We start from the raw sequence: 24,564 nt of genomic DNA on the forward strand, positions 1-24,564 counted from the left end.
GCCATTATGTTCTGCCTGTGCGGTTTGTGACCGAGCAAACACAAGGCACTGAAATCCACGGTGGGATTGGGTTTTGGTTGTTTCTTTTGAGTTGTCATTCCCCCCGAAGCCCCCATTTGCTTTCACAATATAAGAGATTCAACAGAGTGCCTGAATTTTGAGAAGTCATGGGAGGGGAAGCTCATTGGTGTGACTGAGATGGTGAGCAGACTTGTGAACACGAAACGTAAGCCGTGCATCCTGTTTGGTAACGAGGAAGCGGTGCAGCTCTGCGAGCCTTGGTTTGTTTGCACGCTGTAGAAACACAAGGTAGAAGCCCATCAGCTTTATTTAGCAGCTTGCTTTGCTGTAAGCAATACTTCAGGACTGCACCCTTGCAGTTTATGGAGAATGATGGAAGAATGCATTCCCCTCGGTCTGGATTTTGTTCCCAGTTTAGGATAAAGAAGATGGAGATTTATCCTCCTGTTTTTTCCCTTCTCTTTTATTAGTACCTCCTAAGCCTGTCCATCTCAAACCTGGGCAAGAAAGAATTCCTCCTGCACCATCTCGGCCTTTGCCAGCTGATCCCAAGTCATCAAAGAGCTTAGCACCTGGAGAGGACGAAATACCAATATCAGCAGGAGTCAACACGCTCATTGAGAAATTTGAAAGCATTAGGTAAATATGGCTTTGCGAGATCTGCTCTCATCTCCCTTTTCTGCATTTTAACTTAGAATATAACAGTGGAAAACATTAACTGTGATGGTCACACAGAAAGTCCTCTTGGGATGTTTTCTACTGGAAGTGCAAAACTTCGCTGAGGACGGAGTGTCTTTTTAATAAAAGCTGTATTTCAGTGAGTTTTAGTTTGTAATGTACGGTTGTGCTTAAGGAGCTTGAGACCTGCTGAATTTGGGGAGGTTGTACCAGAGACAAGTGGCCCAGAGTCTGCTTTCTGTAAGTTGGCTTGATGTGGGGATTGTATCATAGGGACTTGATTATTGTAATATAAAATAATCAAATTTTCTGTCTGAGATTCAATATACATCAGATCTTGCTTCTTGGAGGCTGAATTGCAGTGTACTGTGAAACAATGTCATGTAGAGCAGTATTTCCTCTGAAACACTGTATATGAGTGACACTGAATTGGGTAAAATATACGTATTTGGCTGTAAAACCAGCTCAGTTTACAAACATATGAAAACTTTCTTTTAAGACCAAACCTGCCTGATGGAGCTAAGTAATTTTGTTTTTCTTTTTCATAAAGAGAGAGATAGAAACAGGGACACCATACTGTGCCTTGGAGCGTGTGAGTGAACCTGGTGTCTTTCAAAGAGAAAAAGTAGTGCCTTCTCGAGCTTCAGTACATCCTCTCTGGCAGAAAATACCTTGCCCCAAAGATCTGGTTCTGCTAAAGAATGAGAGTTCCTGTTTAAACGAGCCCACAACCAAATGCTCCTTTTAAAGGATGATTCCTCCCTCCCCAAACCCTCAAACCAGGCTGTTCTTCAAGGCTACATGGAGAGCACTAAAGGCCCGGGATTCTGGTGGAGCCATTTCAGTAGAACTTGGGGCTGGGGCGGTGTGTTTTTGTTAGATGATGTTGGGTGATGGTTATTATTGCCATGTGCACACACTTGCCCTGCTGGGGTTGTCACTGGGATGCAAGAAATACAACTTGAATCAAAGCACAGTCAGACCCTCTCTCTCTTTCAGGGCGCTGATGAAACCTCTGAGTGTTAACGTGAATGACTGTGATGCTTTCTCTTCACCCACAGGCAACCTGTACATATTCTTCAAAGAAACCAGCTAAATTTGGCTCTGAAGATGGAACCTGGCCTGGACTCCTCCAAGCAGACGAGCTCCTGTGACTGTGACACAGTGGCTTCCAGCGGCTCTTCCGCGACTGACAAAGCCGAGCCGGACGAGGCTGAGCCCGACGTCCCGTGCGGCACGGACCTAACTAACACAGACATAATGAAAATTAAAGAGCTGAGCATAGGTGATAACAGAAGCCATGAAGACTGTACTGCTGTGAGCGGGAGCAAAGAGCCCTCTGGAGAGCTCGGCAGTAAGGACTCAACTGCGGAACTGAATGGGAACAGTAAAATTCCCAACAGAGACAGTGGCATTGACAGTCCTTCTTGTAGCGTGGCTGGAGAAACGTTCCCCAGCGAAGAAGGGGCAGAGCAGAAGAAACCCAGCATGGCTGGGAACCCAGGGGAGATGGAACCTGACAAAAAGGGCACCAAACCTTCCTCTGCAGAGCAGAAGAGAGACTCCACACAGGATGAGGACAGTGACATTGATGAAGGAAGCAGCGAGGAGCAAGAGACAGCAGAAGTGCCAAAGTTAGAGTATTTGGATGTAAACAAGGTAAGGGAGTTTGTTCATTGCTGTAAGTACTCTGAAACCTGACTCTGGTGAGAGATCCCTTGGATCACTTTCATACATGGTTTGGGTTATTTGTTTGGTTGGTTTTACATCAAAGGATCGTGACAGACAGTATTGTTTCCTGCTTCATGCAGATCCTAGCTTGTTCCTGACTTAGATAGTATCTTCTAGAAAGGTTCCCAGTCTTACTTTAAAAGGTTTCATTTAAGAGAATCCCTCACAGCCAGAGGTAAGCTGTTAAAATTTAAATACTTTTGTAGGTCAGGACTCCCACCTTGTGTTTGTTGTCTGGATTTGTCTAGGTTCAGCTTGTTAGAGCCTGTTGTTTTCAGTGGGGGTTTGTGATGTTTGGGGGGCTAATTGGATCACCCATCTTGCAGGGTTGGGACCTTGCATCTGAGTAGGACAGGCATGATTGAAATCTCGTCTCACACAGAATTTATAATATTTTTTTTTTGTGCTTTTATTGGTGTGACTACTTCTTAAGGGTGAAGAAGTTGTTTTGATGGTAGTTACCTCAAATGACTCTTCAGGAAACTGTAGCTAGAAGAGATTTTCTTTGATTCCAGAATAATGTAGCCCAGGCTGTTGGGTATTTACTGCAGCTGTATAAGATTAATGACAGATTCCTTTGATTATCTTTTTATCAAGTCAGTTATTTTTAGAAACAGTGCTGATAGAATGGATTCAGTTTCTCCAGAAAAAGAAAACAGAATCATGCAAAATCTCTGCAAGATGTTCACTTTCTGTGGTGAGGGTTTTTGTTTGTATTTGGAGGTGTTTGTGTTTGGGGGTTTTTTTTGTCCCTCAACCATCATGACACTAAAGTTAATATACTGGATTTCTGGTGTTTTAAAGAATACAGTGAGCACCTGCAAGTAGTGAAGTACAGCTGGTGAAGTGTAGCATCCACACCTCAGCTTGTGCAGATCAGGTGGCTCTGTTGAAATCACCAACTATATCAGGATTTGTGTCTGTTGAGAGCTTGTCCCTTGGGAAATGTGGCCATTTCAGGGTCGGATCAGCCAGTGACTGTAGAAGTGTGATGAAAATGGCACGTGGGTCTGTGGTGTGCAAGAAGTTCTGTCTCTCAGAGCTCAACAAGAGTGTGTTTATATACACACACACACACACAGAGTGACATACTTTAATTATTTTATATTCATAATCTGTGCAACTGAAATATTATTTAAAAGATTGGTTATTAGTTGCAACAGGCCAGTTCCTGAGTTGGAAGGAACCCATAAGGATCATCAAATCCAACTCCTGGAAAATAAAATGCATTAAATTAAAGGATCTTTAATCTGGTAATTAAATTTACCATTTGCAATGCTGTATCAAACCAACTGTGGCAACCCCAAGCTGAACACTTTACTGAATGATTAAGAAGTGCTTTGCCAACAAATCCCACCGTTTTGTAAGACATCAAAGCTTCAATGGCTGTTTTTAAGTCTTGTTCCTTCGGTTAAGTGTCCCTATAGTATGAAATAATGCTGATAAAACATAGAGTTCTGAGGTTATAATTCTCTGGAGCAGGCCTGGTGAGTTTATGAGAGAGGTATCTCTAGAGGAAGACTGGTTTGTTTTGGTGGTTTTTATTGCTCTTCTTCCTGAGGTGCATTTATGTGATGCACTGCAGATTTTCCCTTGCATTTTGAGTTGATTTCCCCTTCCAAAGGGCAGTTTGGAGGCTGAGCAAGCTACACCAAGTCACCTTGTTTTTGCAGCCACGTGGAGGGGGAAGGCTGAGAGAGCTGCTGCCTCCTTCAGTGTAAGGATTGTGCCCTCTTCTGGGGATGCAGCGTGTGGAGCCAATTCCTGTGTTAAGTGTGAAATGAATTCCCGTGGAAAGTATCTACATAAAATCACAGCAGCATTAAGGTTGGGAGGAGACTTCCAAGATCATTAAGTCCAACCATTACTCTAACATTGCCAGGCCCACCACTGAACCCTGTCCCTAAGCACCACATCTACTTGTTTTTTGAACACTTGCAGGATGGTGACTCCACCAGTTCACTGGGCAGCCTGTGCCAGTGCCTGACCACCCTTTCAGGGAAGAAATTTTTTTTCTGATATCCAATCCAAACCTCCCCTGGCACAGCTTGAGGTCGTTTCCTGCTCTCCTCTTCGATTCTGTTGCAGATTTGGGGCACTGAGGATTCAGGATTGAGGTGAGGGACCATAGCTTCCAGCAAGGAGAGCTGGTGTGATTGCAAGTGGTCTTGTTCCATGGTTATCCTTAGGCTGGAGTTTCACATCACCCTTGACAAACGTGATGATTTCCCAGGAAACCTGCCCTGCTTGAAGGAGGAGAGGAGAGTTCAGTTGGCAGCAGCTGCTGGCTTGAGAGCTGGGGAGACCTCAGCTCCTCCAGAAAGCTTTATGTTGGGAGCCAGTGTCTTTTTTCTGCATATCCCTTCCTGCTCCTGGTAGCAGGGTTTGCAGCTGCACCACGGAGGTAACCAGCACTTCTATTAAATATGCAAGTTGCTATAGTTGGAGGAGGATGCATAGGAAGTACAGCTGCAGAGTGATTTAATGATGGCTCAGTAACTCCTAGGATATCAGGGTAAGTGAAGCTCATGAATAAACATGATTTTCTACTTCAGATATCTCCCCATCCTCCACCTGAGCTTTCTCACAGCCCAGGGCTGAGGAAGTAACCTTGCCTGATACATGGCTGGTATTGTTTTATTTAGTCAGTGTAGCTCTGCAGTGTGATGTGGCTTCCTTTGGGAGTCTGCACCAGTCTTACGTGGCTCACTATTAGCACAAAATTACTGGAATATGTTTTAAAATCTCAGGAGGGACTTACAGGGATTTCCAGTTATCTTTTATCAAAATGGAAATGAACAAGGAAAGCTTATTATAGTTTTGATAATGTCTCTGAAAATGTCAGGAGCTCCAGGAGCTGATGCACATTAACCTTGATGATTACAAAGAAAAGAAGTGACATGAAAGTGAGACTGAGGGCCTGTTGTGCTCCAAAGTCATATACCCAAGGCTTCTCCTGACTGCCTTGGAGCACTGAGTAATGCTTCTGGGAGGGGTAACAGTGCTTCATAGCTTTTTATTTAGGTATTTTTCACTAAAAGTAACATGTGCTCGTTCATAATCACCAAAAAATGGCTGTCTCCATCTGTCCTGCTTCCTGCTGTGTAAATAGTAACAATGGAGTCCCATGTGGGCCTCATGCATTCACTGACACAAGCTTCCATTCTGCCTGTACGTGGCCGGAGTTTCACTTCTGATTTCATTGTCTGGTGTGTGTTGTAATATTTGGCCTGCAGTGCTGCAAGTCAGACTTTTGGATGAGATTATCTCTGTGTATGTTCTGCAAAAAATGTGTATAGGTCAATGTTTTAGTCATAATGCTGGTTGAGAAAATTCAGATATATTATCATCATCATCTTATTTTTAAGTATCTTAAGGACAATGAGATCTCAGTGCAACAAAGACAACCAAGCATAGGATAACTTTTCCATGTTGTTTTCAGCATTTTTAGTAGGAGGGAGTCTATAAACTGGGGTTTTAAAGCATAACCATGTATGATTTTAACCCAGGCTCTATCCCAGCAAGATTTGCTGAGAGCCCCTTGTGAGGAAAATGCCCACTGAATATGGTTACACACACCAGTTTGTATGAAAAATGGTTGCTGCAGGACACTGCCCAAGTTTTCTCATGTTAAACTTTGTATGTACTTTAAATTTTCCCAATTTGCTTTTTGTAACAGCCAGGCCAGTCTTTGCCTCTGTGGATCCCTGGCCCAGCCATACACGTGGGCACTCAGCTGGGTAGGCGAGGGGGTCGGCAGGAAACAGTGATGCACCCGTGTCCACTTAACTGCACAAATCAGACCAGTTCCTCTGCCAGTCTGTGCCTGTGACTGGGGTGTTTGAGGTGCAGATGCAGCCCCAGGTGTGCATCTGACATTCATGAGAATCTGGTTCTGTTTGTTGTCAGGCTGGTGTTTTCTTTTGCTTTAAAATGTTTTGTTGGACAGTTACAGCTGGAAGTGAATTTTCGAATCTTCCACAAGAAGTGAAAGAGCATCATGCTGCTTCAGGCACTGGAGTGAGCTTCCTGTGGTGTAAAGTCAGCACCTCCCTCCTCCTTTTTTAATGATCTTTCTTGTCACCCCTGCAGCCAGTCTGTTCCATCCAGCCTCTTCAGTAGGTGTGGGGTTCTGGCCCAAGCATGCTGTGGCTGTGCCACAAGAGCAGGGGGCAGAGCATAATACAGTCCACATCTGGGTTTGCAAATTTGTTTTACTTCTCCTTGAGAAACATGGACCATGAAATATCTTGTTCCTGGTGAACTGAATGATGGCTCAGGCTTTATTAAAGCTATCCTGCCACGGCACAAGATGAGGTTAGAAGAATGGGACTGCCTCACATTTAATTAATCTACAGTTTCATTTAAAATGTTATGTCCATTGAAAGGCAAATATGTTGCAAATCAGTCTGAAAAATGTGCCTATCTGCCTCTAGCAGAGATAGCAACTGAAGATAGAGTCACACTGTAAAACTGAGCTCAAGCTGAGGATCTGTTCAGCCCTTGTTTGGTATTTAAGCAGATGTCAGCAAGTTTTTTTGAAATATAAACTGAATTGCAGATGGTGAAGGTCAGGAGGTTAAAAAGCGCCTGTGCTATGTAAAGATTTACTTCTGAGTACAAACTTGTTTTGTTGGAAATAAACATTCTTCAAGTTCTGAACTCAAACAATGCAAAGGATGCTCTTGGTGGCTGGGGTGCCACCTTTCATCTGCATGCTCCTCTGTGCCCAGCAAAACTGGCAGAAAAATTCTTTCTCAGTGGGAGATCCTCAGAGTTACTGGTTTTGACTGGCCAGCAGTGCACTTCTGTATAAGCTGTAATAAAATGTACTTGCTTGTAACAAGTTCAGAACTTCACTGTGCTGTGATTTTTTCTTCTCCCCTAAATATTAATACATGTCACGTGAACGAACAGAGCAGGATGTTGTGTGCCATGTTAAAATAGCTTAAAAGAGTATTTGAGTCGACTTGAAGTATTTCAGTAGCGTGGCAGACAGAGCCTGTGTGGAAACTTCACTCATGGCATGGTTGCCTATCTCCAGATTCATGCCTGGAAGGAGAGGAATTGCTTTTAAAGGAGCCTGATGCTGCTTCAAATGCAGAAAAGCTATTCACTTTCCTTCAAATAATACTTATATTGTGGAGCTGTGGGTGCTTCATGCTGCATGTGGGTGCTTCATGCTGCTTCATCCTCCCTGTAGGATAGCTATGGGTCTGGTTTGTTTGAGTTCATGGCTTGCTTTGGAAAGCCTTTGAGGTCTTTTGCTTGTACTGCAGTTTGCCTAAATGTGTGTTTGGGGTGGGCATTTAAAATTTTCTTGTCAGCTTTGTTTGGAAACAAAATACGGTGATGTTGAAGAAGCTTAAAGAGGGTATTTATTTAATATTTTCTAACGATCTGATGGTGATATGTCTAGAAATCCCTGCCCCAAATGCAAGCACCAGAGGCAGGCATTTGGGATGGAGCACTGCTGCTGGTGAGGGGCCCAGGTGCCTCCTGAACAGGAAACAGCCCCGTGTGTTTAATAGACTTCAGCTGGATTTTTCCGCCGTGGATTTGTCCGTTCCTTTTGTGAACCTGTGTGAAGGTGACCCCCAGCAGCGCTGTGTTGCTTGGGGAAGCAGCTCCTGAAGCAGCACCTCGATAATTTTCCCTTCAGTTTTCCCATGGAAACAGTGATTAATTGCACCCAGTCGGTGCTTTCTGTTCCCTGAATCATTTATACACCTCTTACCTTCATCTTAGTTCTCTTTTTTTTTCCGGATCCAGCCCAGTACATTTTCCCTACATTTGCTCATCATCGCTGCCTGTTTTCCATGTTTGTATTCCTGAACACAAACCAGCCAACCCTCCATTCTGGACTGGTTTGGTTATATGTAAGCATGGCATTTAAACCCTTAAAAAGAGTGTTGGACAGCTAACACCTGCATTCTAATAATTCAAATATTTTTAAGCACTTAGAGAGCAAAGGGTCTGTGTAGCTTTTGGCTAAAGTCAGTGCTTTGTAACTGTATTTAGGGTTTTTAAGTAGTCCTTTCTCATTTTATATTTTTAAATGAGCTTAATGAAAGACTTCACTGAGCGATTTGGGTTACAGTGCCGAAAATTCTTTCCAGGGAATTGGCCTGTGTTTAAAGCTGCACAAAAATCTTAGAAATATGCCACAGAGAGTAATGCTGTGCTGGCCAGAGGAGAAATCTGGCCAAACAGTCTGGTTTCTAGTTGTTTTCTTTTCAGCTAAAGGACCTGAGTCCAAAAAGGAGAACAGTTGATTTACAGTCCAGTGCCTTATTTTCCAAATAGGCTAGACTTATTTCCAGGTTTTTAGAGGATGTTTCTGGTTCTTTTTATAAAACCATAATGAACTCAAGTGATGTCCTGACCAGCCACTGACTGCATTACTAATTGCTCTTTCAGAAAATAGCTTTAAAAATATCTCTGGAGCAAAGTGATCCTTTGATGAGGGACACAGAGCAGATTCTGAAGTGTGTTAACCTCCTTCACTCCAGGCCCCTCTGCTGGCAAGGATTTTGGCCACTGACAAAATGGAAAAGAGAACAGTTGATGAAACTTAGGGGTGTAGGTGCAGATGGATTGTAAGTTGTAACTTGATTGTAATTTGTGATTTGTTTTTCAGTGTACAGAGCCCCAAAAGCTGTTCAACATTGCCAGTGAGCTGCTGCACACAGAAGAAGCGTACGTGAAAAGACTCCATCTCTTGGACCAGGTAATTCCCTTCTGAATTAACTTGCCTTTCCTTTCAATGAGCAGCAGTGATGTCTGCTGTCAAGCCAGAGGATTAGGATGGCAGAAAGGGGAATGGGAAAGCAGCAGCAGTTTAAGATACAGACACCATCAGCATTTGGTTCCTCCCTGGGCTTATGGGGAGATGGAATCACAGGGACACTGGAGACACTGAGAAACGATGAAATCTGTGATTGCTCTTTGATGTGCAAGAGGTTGGAGTCTTACTAAAATCAGACCACAGGGGTCAGCCCCATGCTTAGAGTGAACTGTGTTTTTACTGCTGTGTTTTGTAATTGTTGTCTATCATGTTTACACGTGGGGGTGAAGTAAAACTGGTGTGACGAGTCCGAAGTTTCTTCCCAGAAAAACTGTTTCTACACAGCTCAGGTATTTCTATTATCTCAAAGAAAAAAAACATGAATGTGCAGGAATGAAATAAAAATGAGGATGAGACACATTGCTAACAAAGGGCTTTTTAAAAGGGAATGGGGAAAAAAGAGGAAAAATAAAGTTGTCACCTGGCTAGAAATGCTGGTAGAAGCTGTAACTTCAAGAGCCCTCTACCCTCTGACTCTAGGAGCTCTAGGGAAGATTTACAGTGTTTGTTTTATATGAGCAGAGACTGTTTCTGGACCATAGAAATCTGGGGGGTGTCTTTCCCTTTAGTTCAGTATAGTGTAGTCTTTCCTGCTGAGAAACAAAACAATCACGTGGTTTATTTTGATTTATGTAAATAGCAGCAAGTGCTCTTCAGGGACTGGATGTTCTTTGCAGCTTGCACTCCCAAATATGAGATGTCTGATCATAGCAGTTGCTTCAGTCCTTTTTGAATTGCAGCTCATATTTTCCTAATTTTATTGATAAATCTAACTCTGAGTGACAGTGGGCTTATGTTTTGTGAACCTCCTGAAAGACCCCAGGGACTGACTGCCACAAATCAAAATCCATAGCTCTGTTCTAAGCAGTCAGTTTTGCAAAACAACAATCCAAAGTCAGTGTGTCTGGGATTGTTTTTTGTAAATAAATGTTGGTGCTGTCTTGTCTTCTGCAGGTTTTTTGCACTAAGTTGTCTGAAGCAGGGATTTCATCCGAAGTGATAACGGGCATCTTCTCAAACATTTCTTCCATCTATTGTTTCCATGGACAATTTCTTCTCCCTGAGCTCAAAACAAGAATTACACAAGAATGGTGGGTAACTGTCATTACAGTTGCTTTAAGAATACATTTTCAAGAAACTATAGCAACCATAAGGCCTAGTCTAAGTCCAAATTTTTAATGGTTTAATGCATTAGTTAATACCTTAGTTATTTAATGTATTAGTATGGAGTCTCTCAAGCATTTTTGACTTCAGGAATAGGTCTGAGCACTCAAAATTTCCAGAATACGTTCTTTCAGTCCAAAGTATTGCCAGAGCTGTTTTCCTTACTGCATTCCCAACTCTCCTATTACTGCAATATTATGAAATTGCAGTACTTGAAAGGAATGAAATTGCTTGTTTTGGCCTCATAGATGAAATAAATATTTTCAAATACCAATTAAAATTTGGCTACTGTAATAAGTTGAAGGTTGGACTTGATGATCTTGAAGGTCTTTTCCAACCTTAATAGTTCTGTGATTCTGTAAGTTGTAGTTAAGGCAGAAGTGCAGTGATGGGTAGAAAGTTAGTTGTAAGTCAGATCTAGGAAACTTGAGATGGCACATTGGTGCCCTACATGACCAAGACAAGACCAGAGCTTGCATCTCTCTTGGCTGAGTCCAGTGTTCACACAGTTCATCACTGACCAGAAGGAATAAATGAGTCTCAGCACCTTTGTGCTTGAGCTTGCAGGGGCAGCTGTAATAAAGGGGAGGAAAACTGGAGAGTCTGGGAGTCAGAAGAGGGTAGAAGCTTGTTCACTGGCTAAAGAGGGTCTTGTGTGGTCAGACTGGGGGAAGAATGGCTGGCTCTCTGTCTGGCCATGAGTTTGGAGGAGAGAGAGATGTGTGGCTACTGCTGCTCCAGCCTGGGATGGAGGGGTGGGTGTCTCCAGGCAAATATGTGCCCAGCCCCCAGGGATTACTCAGCTGAACTGAACCATCTCTTTGCATTAAAACCTCTTCAGATGTTTGGCTGTGGTGGAAAAGATTATTTTTAAAATGTAAATGTTTCCCACAAGATTTTGTGCTGGGCATAAGAGATATACAGATGTTCCTTTAACAATGCATGGTCAGTTTGAATCTGCCCTTCACTTAAGAGACTGACAGTGGGGGCAGAAATACCATCCCTTGTACATCAGGATTAATATTTGAGGTTTCGTCTGGGGTACTGTATAAATTACTTTAAACTAAACTTAGCCTGACTGTCTTGATTGCACATGTGTTTAAGTGCTTGTGCATGTGGGAGACAGCTGTGGAAGTCTTACAGCTGTGTTTTCTCTCTGAAGACACTTTTGATTTCCAGAGATTTCCGTACTTACCTGTCTCTTTCTCACAGGGGTGTCAACCCAAGGCTGGGAGATATCCTACAGAAACTTGCTCCTTTTCTGAAGATGTATGGAGAATATGTGAAGAACTTTGACAGGGCAATGGACATAGTGAACACATGTATGCAGAGGTCCTCTCCCTTCAAAGATGTTGTTCAGAACATACAGGTATGTTGTTAATTGGCATAATAAGGCTCAGAGATTGTTGGGGAATGGTGCTCCCCAATTTAGTGTCCCCACCAAGACTCCAAAACTACACCTCACTTCTCCCCCTACAAGAGAGAGAATCCCTTTCCTCCCACCCTGGCAATGACAAGGTGGTATGGAATGGTATGGAAAGGTATCAAATAACCTCTGGGTCCTGGCCATGCCCCCTCCCAGCTGCTGGAAAAAATTAACTGTGTCCTGGCAGGAACCAGGACCGAGAGGTCCTCATTTATTTGTGTGAGTTTATTTGTTTCCCAGTGTTCAGCTACAAGACAATACCCCACTAATACTAAAAATACACAATTTTAGTGGCAGTCCTTTCTCTCTTTTGCTGTGACACATATTCTTCACATAGGTAGCTTTTCTCCACTCAAGATTTTATTTGATTTTTTTGTATGGCTTTAAAGTAACAGAGGGCAGGGTTAGATTTGGTATTGGAAACAAGTTCTTCCCTGTGAGGGTGGTGAGGCCCAGGCACAGGTTGCTCAGAGTTGCTGTGGCTGCCCCATCCCTGGAAGTGTCCAAGGCCAGGTTGGAGCAACTTGGTCTAGCAGGAAGGGGTTGGACTGGATGGTCTTTAAGGTCCCTTCCAACCCAAACCATCCCATGATTCTGTGATTGAAGAGGAGTGTCAGAAGTCACAGAACAAAACTTCACCACTGGCCCAGCAGTTCTGACTCTTTTTGCTTTGTCTTCTTCATTACTAATTTAAATTGTTTTTTAATAAGTACATTTTCATTCTGAGGCGGATGTGTTTGAATTTGGACATATATCACTGACAGCATCTGCTGTTGGACTGGTTTTCCTGAGGCTCCTGAAGAGGCTGCAATGCAACCTCTCTCAGGATCACAGTTCCACAGGAAGGTGCTTAACAGGGATTTTCATGTGTTTTCTCATCATTATACAAAAAGCTGCTTGGGGAGAGGGGAAGGGCTCTGCTTATGCTGGTGTGTCTGTAAAACTGCTCTGTTCCCCTCAGGCCCTGGGCCAGCTGAAGGGATGCAGGAGGCTCCAGCAGCTCGAGAGCATCCCCGTGCCAGTCCTGGGAAAGCAGATACAGTCCTTTGGAAGGGAAGGGCTGGCAAGGAGGGGGTTAAGCTGAGCAGGGAGCACAGCTGCCTGCCCTAAATGGGAGGATTGTGGCTGGGCCAGCTGTCAGGAATCAAGTAATCCCCCAGCAACCTGGGAGATGAGAGGCCCTGTGTGGAGGCTCAGGGCTGCAGCCATGACTCAGACAGAAGCTTGGAGAAGCAGAGACTGGGGGGGGTCCTCTCCTGCCATGCTGCTGCTCCACAGGGCCTTGTCTTACCCTTCTTCTGCCTGCACCCAGCCTGCACATGTAGCAGGGCAGTGTTTTTCTGTCTTCAGCCTGTGCCAAGCCATGTACATGGCTTTCTGTGGGGTGAATCCCTTTGGGGCTGCTTTCCCTACAGCACAGCCATCTGCCCTCCACGAGATTCATCTTCCCACCACCAAGCTTCCAGCACAAATGATGTGTGATACCTGTCAGGCTGTGCCTGTCCCAGCCTAGGAGAAGTTGTGCTGTTCCTTGAGCAGAGCACTTGGCAGGCAGTGTGGGCACTGGCAGTGCAGGCAGGAGGTGAAGCTCTGGAGCCTGCTGATGACAGGACTGTGCTGTAGGGTATTTACTGGCAGCTTCACAGCAATGGCTGTGGCTGCAGGAGGCAGAGATTTGCCCCAGAATGCTTAGTCCACTCATCTGACCTATCTCTGGGCTAACAAAAGCCACCTTTAGTTTCCAGCATACCAGCTGAAGAGTGTTGTGATCCTGCAGGAATGCATGGTCTACCTAAGGTGCTAATGGAATAGTATATATATAATACACAGCTTAAGGCATTCACAGTTACTAATTATGTTAAACTAGGGAAAACAGAGAGCAAAAATCAAATTACTAATAAGTGGATGACTGTGACTTAACAAGTTGATTTTAGCTGACCTTGAAGATAAACTTACTTTCTGTTCAGTTCACATCTACCTGCTGGGGCCAAAGCTTAAAAGCTGGTGAGTTTATTATGGCTTTTGGTTTGTCAACATTCTCCTGCCATCACATAAATACTTTTAAATATATACAACATAGAATGAATAATGTTTATATATTATATGTATGTGCTTTGTATTCTCGCATGAATTAAACACAGAATAAACATTTATCTTTCCCCTAGTAAAGTCATTAGAATTCCAGTGTAAACTCTGTAAACTTTTAAAATTACATAGCATGAACCTTTTCCTATTTGGAACAGTTTATTTTGTCAGTGCTGCCTTTTCAGAAAGGGGCACTTGTGTGTGGATACAACTGACTGAGCCTTGGAGTGACCTCCTCCTCTGCTTCCCTATTGCTGTCCTATGTTAAGGTTCATCCTATTGTAGAAATAAAAAGGCCATGGAGAAAGTTATAGTAAGTGGATTTGGAAATATAATCCAAGTGGTAATGGTATGCAGTTTTGTGCCCTGGAATCTCTGATTCTTTCCATCCCACTTGTATTTTTCTGGGAAATATGGTGCTGTAAAACTCTTGAGAGATGATAAATTCACTTCAGCTCCCCTAAACAGAAATGCTGCTCACCTTGCTGCACTGTGACAAGATACTTTTTGAAAGTAAATTTACACCTTTGGGTTTCTGGAAGGAGAGCCAGTATTTTCCTCTCAGGCATTCATCCCATTATCTCCAGGCTTTGCTATGAGAACAGAGCGAGTCAGCAGAGTGGTGTGGGCTGGAATATTTATGAGGAAATTGCAGATACTTGAAACAAGCGCCTTTCTCTGAGAAATTAATGTGGTTGTGGAGAGGCTGTTTACACTAGAAACACTCACGTTAGTGAGCTGATGTAAAAATAATGCTGTGGAGAGGAGCATGTGTGTGTATGTGGTTAACATGCTGCTGGGGAGTCAGATTACATCGCTAGCAGGAACTTCCTGTGTGCTTTAAAGCAAGTTACTGCTCCTTTCTGAGATTCTCATCTCTCCTTCTCTTTGAAATAGAAACATCCCTTGGCTTTTTTTTTTTTTTTTTAATAGGGATCCTGTGAAAACAGGTACTCTCCAACACTGAGTGCTGTTGCAAGCAGAGCACATTGGTGCCTTATCGGGTGATATTTAATGTAATCTGTCTCAACCCCCCCCATGATTCTTGGTCAAGATGAAAAATAAGTAGAATTTGAGGCAGCTCCTCCTTTCATGGGTGTGAGCAGTGTGTGCTGCTCCTACAGTGAGCTCTAGCAAGCAGTATATCTCCAGGGGCATTCTGGTTTTGTGTAGTCTGAGGGGAACAATGCTACACAGGGCCATGGAGGTGACAAGACCTTTTCTGAGCCTCTGAGGAAACACAGAGAATCTGCAAGAACATTGTTGCATATCTGCAGAAAATGCCACACGTGGGACAAAGGTTCACATGAAAGCTGTCAGCTCTTGTGTCTGGAGGGCAGGAAGGCTCCTCAGAGGGATCTGGAGAGGCTGGATCGATGGGCTGAGGCCAGTTGTATGAAGTTCAAGAAGGCCAAGTGCCAGGTCCTGCCCTTGGGTCACAACAGCCCCCTGCAGCACTACTCAAGGGCAGAGAGGCTGGAAAGTTTCCCACTGGAAAAGGACCTGGGGGTGCTGGTGTGGCTGAACAGGAGCCCAGGGGGGCAGGAAGGCCAAAGGCACCTGGGCTGTACCAGCCATGGTGTGGCCTCAGCCTAGGGCAGGGACTGTCCCCTGTGCTGGGCACTGGTGGGGTCACACCTCAAATCCTGGGGGCAGTTTGGGGCCCCTCACGACAAGAAGGACCTTGAGGAGCTGGAGTGTGTCCAGAGAAGGGAAGGGAGCTGGGGAAGGAGCACAAGTCTGATGAGAAGCAGCTGGGGGAGTTGGGGGGCTCAGCCTGGAGAAAAGTAGGCTCAGGGGGGACCTTCTCACTCTCCAGAACTCCCTGACAGGAGGGGGGAGCCGGGGGTATGGCAGATTCTGCTCCCAGGGAACAAGGGACAGGACAAGAGGGAACAGCCTGAGGTTGTAGTAGGGGTGGTTTAGGTTGGCTATTGGGAAAATTTCTTCACCAAAAGGGTTGTCCAGCCCTGGCACAGCTGCCCAGGGCAGTGGTGGAGTCACCATCCCTGAAGGGATTTAAAAGAGGTGTAGATGTGGCACTTGAGGACTTGGGTTTAGTGGTGGCCTCGGCAGTGTTTGGTTTATGTTTGGACTTGATCATCTCGATGGTGTTTTCCAACCTGATGAGTCTGTCATTCCATGATGGTTGAGGAGTTGCTCTGTATTACTCTGGTTTATGTAAATGGACATTTTTCATTGCTGTTTAACACCAAAGGCAGGAACAAAACCAAACCCTCCTGTGCTTGTTTTCTCTCTGTTACAGAAACAGGAGGTGTGTGGAAACCTGACTTTACAGCATCACATGCTTGAACCAGTGCAAAGGATTCCTCGTTACGAGCTTCTCCTGAAGGACTATTTAAAGAAACTTCCAGAAGAATCTCCAGACAGGAAAGATGCTGAAAGTACCTATAAACTCCTCTCTGTCTAATGAGCACAATAAAATCTTGGGCACTTTCTTCTTCACATGTTCAGATACTTACCCCCAGGACTGTAGGAGAAATGGGGATTTTAATAAAACAAATTATTGCCAAACAAAGGGGTTTTGAATGCTTTTGGAGTAGAGAAGAAAAGGATTGGGGTGCCAGCTCTAGGAACAAAAGGAGCAAATAGGCAGAGACCATATATTGAAGTTTGTCCTGGTAGAACATCTGACATTTTTGTTTAATCTGTTGTATGGCCAGGGACAAAGATGGACAGACATCCTTGCAATAGCCAGAGGAAGAAAGTAAGAATGGTTTTAAATGTGTATTGTATTTCAATGTGTATTTCTTGCCAGGAAAATCAGTTAGACTCTGGTCACACGGAGAAACAGGAGAAATGGACTTGTCTTTGTTTTGAGGAATTTTTGATCTCAGCCAAAAGAGGGTCCACATTACTGTAAGCAGGCAAGGCCTGTTCTAGAAAAACAGTCTTAAAAACATGCTTGTAAAGACCTAAGTGAGACTTAACTTTTAGCAGGTGATTCCTAGAAGATGGACTTTTTTGTCACTGTGACTTTTAGGAAAGAAAGGTGAAACATTAAACGGATCAGCTGAATGTCCAGAAGTGATTGTGTCTATAACAGCAATTTTGACAAAAAAATAATAATCAGGGAGGTGAAAAAAAAACCCCAAGGTGCTATTAACAAATGTAATGTGGAGACTGCATAACTGTTGGTGCCTTTCTTGCAGAGTCGCTGGAGCTGATATCGACGGCAGCGAACCATTCCAATGCAGCCATCCGGAAGATGGTGAGTAGCAATTCCAGAATGAAGTGGGATCTTGGCTGAACTGATAGCTTCTCATTGCAACAGGCTCAGTACAGTAGACTGGGGAGGTATTTCAAATACTGTCAGTCAGGCTTTAAACATCCGTTGGCTCTCTGAGTTCTCTTTATTGTAAATGCAGTTACTGTGTGTTGTTGGGCCTAAATTTCATTTTCTTTCTTTTTAAGGACCCAATGGGTTGAAAAAGGAGGTCTTCACAAAACTCAGTATTTGCTTTTCCTTGAAAAGCACTGAAAGCATTCCAATTAGGTCCATTCATAAGGTGTCCTTGCAGGTTTTCACGCTGGTTTTGTAGTCCTATAGGCCTTCAGCAGACTGAAGGTTGCTTTGATTTGATTTTGGCTCATCTTAAATGCATTGAGTGTGCATTTAGCATGTGTCAGTACCTTTGGAAAGCTGCACTTCAGAAGCTGGGCAGTCAGACCACAGATATTTTGAACACTGGCAACAGTTTTACCTATAGAAGAGCTCTAGTGCATTACCATAAAAGTAAATAGACTTTATAGTTGCACCCAGGTGTCTCAGGACCTTTTGTATTTAATAGATCTGAAATGCTGTGTGTCCAGCTTAATACCCACTGGCCATTTGTGGGTGCAAGGTTTATGTCCCCTTCCCTCTCAGACTCTTACTTCCTCCCCAGCAGTGGGGACACCACGAGCCCACGTTTCCTGTGGCTGCTCTGGGGCAGTAACCAGCTGATGTCTGTGTATTTTCAGTGTGTCTGAAAACACAGTGAGGAAACCATCTGTTTCTGTTTGAGTCTGGTGTGTTCTTTTGATAAGGATGTATTTTGGTGGAAATTTTTCTGGTTTGAGGCCTCTAAAAACTCTTTTCCTGGGGGCTGTGTGCAGTATCTCTGCAGACAGCAGGAATATGGAGCTACTGGCTCGTGGCTTTCTGTGTTGGATGCTTTTTCTGTTAGTACACAAAAACCTATTGGAAAAGGCTGCTGTAATAATTTTGCTGCATGAGGTCCAAGCCAGACCAAAAGGAAAGAGAGTGCTGTAGCAAAATCTCCAAAAGTTAGTGGAGGTTTGAACTGAGTGTTGGCTTCTTCCTCCTGTTGTGGTGCAGTAGAAGAAATAAATCATGCTTCCAAAGCTGATTTATCCTAGAAGTGCAGATGTTCCCCAGGTTTTGGATCTATTCTTAGTGTTCTAGTTTCCCCTTTAAAAAAAAAAACTGTTTGAGAAGTTCACTATTGGTTGTTTGCTTGTTTGTTTCTTTGTAAATTAGCAGGATCTCTTGCTTGTCTTCCCATTTTGTGGAAAAAAAATCTGCCTTTTGATGCTTAGGTGATTTGCATACTTGTTATTAGTCCACATCCCCCACCTTCCATTTTGTTTGCAGGGTGTTTATTGTAATGGTTAGAGTTTGTGTTTCTTTTTTTGGTGGCTTTTTTTTTTCACTGTTCATTTCTTTAATCATTGGTCAGAAGAACTGATTAGGACAGGAATTGGTGTGATACGTATTTATGGTGAAAATTCTTGAGCCAAATGGAAATAAACAAAGTGTGTGAAGACCTGAAATTTCAGCTTAATCCATGGGTAGGTAGAGGTATGATTTAGAGGTGTGTTTGGGCATATATTTGGGTATGGATACTGACCATGACCATCAGTCTTGGTCCTCACTTCCTGACCATTTGCTGACAGTGCCATTTGGACCACATCTGTCTAGCTTGAGGTTGAAAGCTAAACCTTTCCAAAGGCTGTAATTCGGGAGCACGGGTTACACACCTTTCTTATTTTAACTTGTTACAGCTTCTGTACTGCTTAATAAAGTGGATGAAGGTGTTACCTTTATCCATTTGAATACTGTGTAGAGGGACTTTAATATTTGGATGACTTAATGTAAAGTAGAAACACTGTTTTGCTGGACAGGAAGTAGTAATCCCTTCATAAAAATTTTTTACCAAGATATAGGGATTCCTGTAGTGCATGAAAACTATATTTTAAGAATTTTGGCCTGGCCTATTTCAGAGGTACTTTTGACCATGGAGGCTCCTGTGTAGGACTGCAGAATTCCTCAGACAGCTGAGGTTTTAGGCTTAGCTTAGAGCTGCAGAATGTGACCGTGCTTCCTGATGGAGGCCTCCCTCCAATAGTATCAGCAGCAGACACAAGAGGTGACGCTTCTCAGAAGCTGAGAAATGAACACTGTGGAAGGAATCTTAGTCTGAGATGTAGAGTGGAAGCTGGGCTAATAAATTAAAACTTGGAAATTATTTGGTAATGTATTGGTCTCCAACTTGGCCATTGATTTTACTGGACCCAGTGTCATTGCTTCCAAAGATAATGGTACCAAAGGGTTTGGGCTTGAAGATCTTGGAGATCTATTCCAACCTTTATGATTCTGTGATACATATTTATTGTTGAATAGTAATGACTAAAAATATCAAATAGATTCATCTCAAAATATCATTAAAATGGTACAATCCTGGGTGACTAATCCAGAGTGGGGAGGAGAACTGAAGAGTATGCAACAGGTATTCATGAAAATCCAAAGCTATAGCAGAAGCAAAACACTTATTTTCTTTCCAACTTATTTACACTTACCACAGAGATGACACAATGGGCAATTGACCAAGTGGAATAAATTTTTAAGTTTAAATTGCTGGATTTTTGTACTTGCAGGAAAAGATGCACAAGCTTTTGGAAGTCTATGAACGCCTGGGTGGTGAAGAGGATATTGTTAACCCAGCCAATGAGCTCATTAAAGAAGGACATATTCAGAAACTTTCAGCAAAGAATGGCACAGCACAGGATAGGTATTTATTCCTGGTGAGTGCTTTATGTTGCTCTTTTCTTTTCAGAGTTGTGCTCAGGTTGGATGGGCCTTGGAGCAACCTGGGAAGGTGTCCCTGCCCATGGGAGGGGGTTGGTGTGAGATGACCTTTAAGGTCACTTGCAACCCAAACCACTCTATGATTCTGTGGTACATTCCCATCTTTCTAAGCTCAAATACAAAAAGCCATCACCAGCTGAGCCCAGCTACTCCTTCTCAGCAGCAGTTTTCCCTTGAAGCTTTTGCTCGAGGATTTCCTTCCTTCTTCCATGCTGTGATTTTACTGATGCCGTATCAGGTCCAAAGGGGTCTTTCCCAACTCCCTCCCCAGAGGCTGAGTTTTTGTGGAGTGCCAGAGGAGGCTCTTTCCAGCCACACCACGTTGCTGCAGGTGGTGGCCAGCTCTTGCTGACACTGAGGGAAGAGCTCTTGTGCTCTCAAGACAGTCAGATGCAGAGGGAGGGGCAGAAGTGGGAAGTGACTGGCTGACATGTTTCTGTCTGCCCATTGCTTTCAGTAATGATCCCTGAGCCCAGCTTTCACCTTAAACCTCTTCTTAAGAACTGCCTCTTAGAATAAAACACACCAGAGGCCTAAACTGTCACAATGCAGGGCGTGTCCAGCATTGAAACCCCTGAGTTAAACTCTTGTGTTGTTGCAGTTTAACAGCATGGTGCTGTACTGTGTGCCAAAACTGAGGCTGATCGGCCAGAAGTTCAGTGTCCGAGAGAAGATGGACATTGCAGGACTGCAGGTTTGCATCTCTTCTTTTTCCCTGTTTTAATGCTTCTCCACTTGATAGCCTCAGATCCCTGCTGAATCCAAGAACATAACACTGTATGCATATAAAAACATAATAAAATTCTAAAATCCAGCTTTGGATCACTTCCGATCAATCCAGCTTTTCCACTACAAGAAAGACCTTAAGGTGGCAGAGTGTGTCCAGAGAAGGAAAATGGAACTGGGGAGGGCTCTGGAGCACAAGTCTGATGAGGGAGCTGGGGGGATTCAGGCTGGAGTAAAGGAGGCTCAGGGGGGACCTTCTCACTCTCTACAACTCCGTGGAAGGTGGGTGTAGCCAGGTGAGGGTTGGTCTCTTCTCCCGGGTGACGGGATGAGAGGAAACGGCCTCAAGTTGCACAAGGGAAGGTTTAGATTGTATTTTAGGGAAAATTTCTTCACTGAAAGGGCTGACCAGCCCTGGCACAGGCTACCTTGGTCAGTGGTGGAACCAGCATCCCTTGAAGTGTTCAAAAACCGTGTGGATGTGGCACTTGAGAACGTGGTTCAGTGGTGAACATGGTGATGCTGGGTTGACCCTTGGACTTGGTGATCTTAGAGGTCTTTTCCAACCTTAATGATTCTGTGATTGTCTCTCTTTTTGGGGTTGTTTTTTGAATTGTTATAAGGTAACCATTTGGAGGGAAGTAGAGTAATGGTCACTGTGTACATGCTTTGATTGAAAGCCTTCCCTGGTGCCCTGGCTGACACAGAGGCCACCTTCTCCCCTGCTGCTCTAGGGGACTGGTTGATGATACAGATCCACAAGTTTTTTAGCAAGAGAAGTAACTATGAAAACAATCCCTTACTTTTTCTACCTCTGTACCATATTCAGAATGATCCTTTCGACTGAGCCTTTCAAAGAATATTTGTAAGTCATTAAAAATGATGGAAAGACAAGGTGGATGAGTAGGAAGCTGACTTGTTCTTTTTGCAGGTCCAAGAAATTGCCAAGCAAAACATGACTCATACGTTTTCCATAACAGGAAAAAAGAGATCGCTGGAACTACAAGCCAGGTGTAGTACTTGTTCAGTCTTGGGAGTTTTGTGAATATATATGGAGAAATGGATGATCTAGGGGCTGTGCAAGTGTGACAAAGCTTTAAACCATGAGGGGAGCAGCAGAGATGTGTAACTTAGATATGCAAGAGAATGTTGGTCCTAAGCCTGAGTGTGTTACAGTGCTGTGTTGATTGCCTTTATTGAATGTTTTCAGCATTTATAGTAGTGCTTGTAAGTTCCACTGTATCAGTAATTAAAATATTTTTGACATTTTCTAATAACTACAGTCAAATATTTTTAATAATGTTTATAAAATAGTGGATAGTAAAGCTGAAATCTTGATGGATATAAAGCTGTGAATTGAATTTACTGAAAATATTGGAAGTAAAACGAGGATGTTTCTTCTGTTTTTCTTTTGTTTTAACAGGACAGAAGAGGAGAAGAGGGAATGGATTCAGGTTAGTACAAAACACTGATGATAAGGGGAAGCAATCACCATGCTGGCAGCATTTAAAATTCACTTTCTGGGGTTCTGGATGAATGTGGCTGTGCAAGGAAGCTGGGTGGGCCAGTCTGGTGGAGATGCTCCTGGAGAGATGTGGAGGCCAGTCAGGGTCCAGTGCTGACCCACTGGCTCCACAAAGTGTCTGGGGGCTCCAAATGGGCTCCCCTTTCCTGCAGTCCTCAAGCTCAGTGAGAGGGGAGACTGAGGCACCAGACCTTGTATGTTCTTGCAGTTTGACCTGTAGAGACCCTGTCTGATGGCAGTTCTAGTTTTTAACCTGAACAGTAGTGAGTTAACACCACCACTCAAGATTTTTAAGTTTCCCTTTCATTTATACAAGTCTAAGGGTTTTTTATCAAATCATAATCCTACCCATCTTCCTATGAAAGTATTTTTTTTATGATGCTTCTCATCTTTGCTGGAATTTTGTCTCAGGTCATTCAAGCCACAATTGAAAAGCACAAACAGAACAGTGAGACGTTCAGAGCTTTCAATAGCTCTTTTTCACAAGAGGAGGAGCATCTTCCTGATTCCTCAGTAAGTACCAGTGCTTCATTCTCCTTTGCCAGAGCAGTTTTATTAACAGTTAAAACCTACACATCTACAGTTACTCAGCCCTGCAGGGCTTAAAAAGACTTAAAACTGATGCATTTTAAAATGATCTTAAAATTCTTTCTTATAGATAATAAATATATTTCAGAAAAAATAGTCTTCAACTAAATATGCCAGATAATCTTGAAAGTTGATTCTGTTTCTCTACAGCCATGATGTATCACTCTGTGCTGTATTTGCTAGGAGTTTTGTTTTGGAAGTATTCACATGAGGACAACAACAGTATCTCTCCATTCAACTAGAAAATGATGATGATAACCTTAACCACAGGCATTTGCTACGAGCTCAAGAGGAGAGGGCCTGGGAGAGCAAAGTAATTAGGAATTTCATGCAGTGCTGCCTGGGACTTGATGATTTCAGACATAGTAGATCTTGGAGCAGAGGAAGAGAAGGTCCATCTGCAGAGATTGAACTTTGGGAGCTTTTTATCTTCCCCCTCCCCTGCCCTCCTAAACTGTTTGGGTTTTTTTCTCTTTGGGTACCTAACAATTTTTGACGTCTCTCCTTTCCCAGGACTGATTCAGTGACTCAATAATCTGGATTTTTATCTGACTGATTTCCCAGGAGCCTCAGGAGAGATGTTGGATATGCCTTTTCATCCCATTATTATCAGACTGACAGTGGAGATCTTCCCAAACCTCCACAGGGTCTAGAATCCCATTGCTGGTAGCAGTCAGCAGTGAGCCGTTTTCATGGCATGGCTTACTGCTCCTGAACAATTCAGCAGCTAAAAATACTCAGAAAAAAAAAGAAAATAATCAATCCTTGCCTGTCTTTTTCACTTAACTCATGGCTGCCTTCAGAGCCAGGATGCTCTGATGGAGAAAAATCTTTTGCTAATAAGCAAACTAATAAACACACTTTTTTTTGTGTAATTAAGACACAGCATCTGTTCAACTTCATAATAATTATCTTGCTTTGTAAATTCTGTTTGATTTTGCTTCTGTGTTCATGGTGTAGCCACATGTTTGTGCTCTGGTCTTCATAGAAGTCAAGCAGAGCAGGAGTCTGGTTTATCCCTGAGTATGATATTAATACAGTCTGCACCATAATTTCCTTAATGCCAGAATGCTAACCTGCATTTTTAGGAGATTAGCTTCTCTAGATAATCAGCTTTGAAAACTGATGTCACGGCTAAATGTGGCAAAAATTGCTGTCAGTTAAAAGGAGCTGAAAATATTTCTGTAAGGAAAACTGGACAAATACTGAGAGCATTCTTAGGTGCAATACCCTGTGGTAGGCAGCATCCACCGTGCATATCTCATCATCTGTGGAATATTGGGCAGCTACTTTAGAGGGAAAAATGACAATAATCATCTTTTTTGCTCTCATGAGTCAAGAAATAGATATGCACTCATGGATTCCAGGCTGGATCTGTAACAACTACTAGAAGTTGGCCTCTGGTTCTAAGAAGCCCGTAGAAAAAGGGTCAAATTGCTTTTCTTCCATCCTTGGCCATACATTTACTGTGTTATATTACTTAGGACTGGTTGCCTTTGCATGCAACTCTGGCTGTGCCTCTGTGTCCCTGCTGACTTACATAAGCTCATCCCAGCATTATGGGTTGATTTCAGCCTGAAATCTGCCTACAGAAGACTTGTGGTTTTTGGGAGGTGCAGAGATCTGAAATTTGACCTGACTCTTCACATTATGCCTGTGCA

General features: G+C 43.3%; 1 protein-coding gene across 8 annotated transcripts in view; it reads left to right on the plus strand.

The window, feature by feature from the left end:
* Positions 1-24,564, plus strand: part of FGD3 (FYVE, RhoGEF and PH domain containing 3) — a 107,513-nt gene that overhangs the window by 63,162 nt on the left and 19,787 nt on the right. For all 8 annotated transcript variants that reach the window (XR_007905481.1, XM_051793235.1, XM_051793238.1 and 5 more), the window contains exons 3-14: positions 492-660; positions 1,761-2,358; positions 9,071-9,160; positions 10,232-10,368; positions 11,654-11,810; positions 16,219-16,357; positions 17,126-17,184; positions 19,854-20,000; positions 20,666-20,758; positions 21,722-21,801; positions 22,214-22,244; positions 22,727-22,828. Coding sequence is in view for 7 of the 8 variants with exons in the window: in XM_051793235.1 (XP_051649195.1) it covers positions 492-660; positions 1,761-2,358; positions 9,071-9,160; positions 10,232-10,368; positions 11,654-11,810; positions 16,219-16,357; positions 17,126-17,184; positions 19,854-20,000; positions 20,666-20,758; positions 21,722-21,801; positions 22,214-22,244; positions 22,727-22,828 (1,802 nt within the window). In the remaining variant the exon portion in view is untranslated. The remainder of the gene's footprint in view (positions 1-491; positions 661-1,760; positions 2,359-9,070; positions 9,161-10,231; positions 10,369-11,653; positions 11,811-16,218; positions 16,358-17,125; positions 17,185-19,853; positions 20,001-20,665; positions 20,759-21,721; positions 21,802-22,213; positions 22,245-22,726; positions 22,829-24,564) is intronic.

Source organism: Manacus candei, unplaced genomic scaffold, assembly GCF_025592945.1.
Source record: "Manacus candei isolate 608988 ecotype Guabito, Panama unplaced genomic scaffold, ASM2559294v1 h1tg000036l, whole genome shotgun sequence".
Taxonomy (NCBI): domain Eukaryota; kingdom Metazoa; phylum Chordata; class Aves; order Passeriformes; family Pipridae; genus Manacus; species Manacus candei.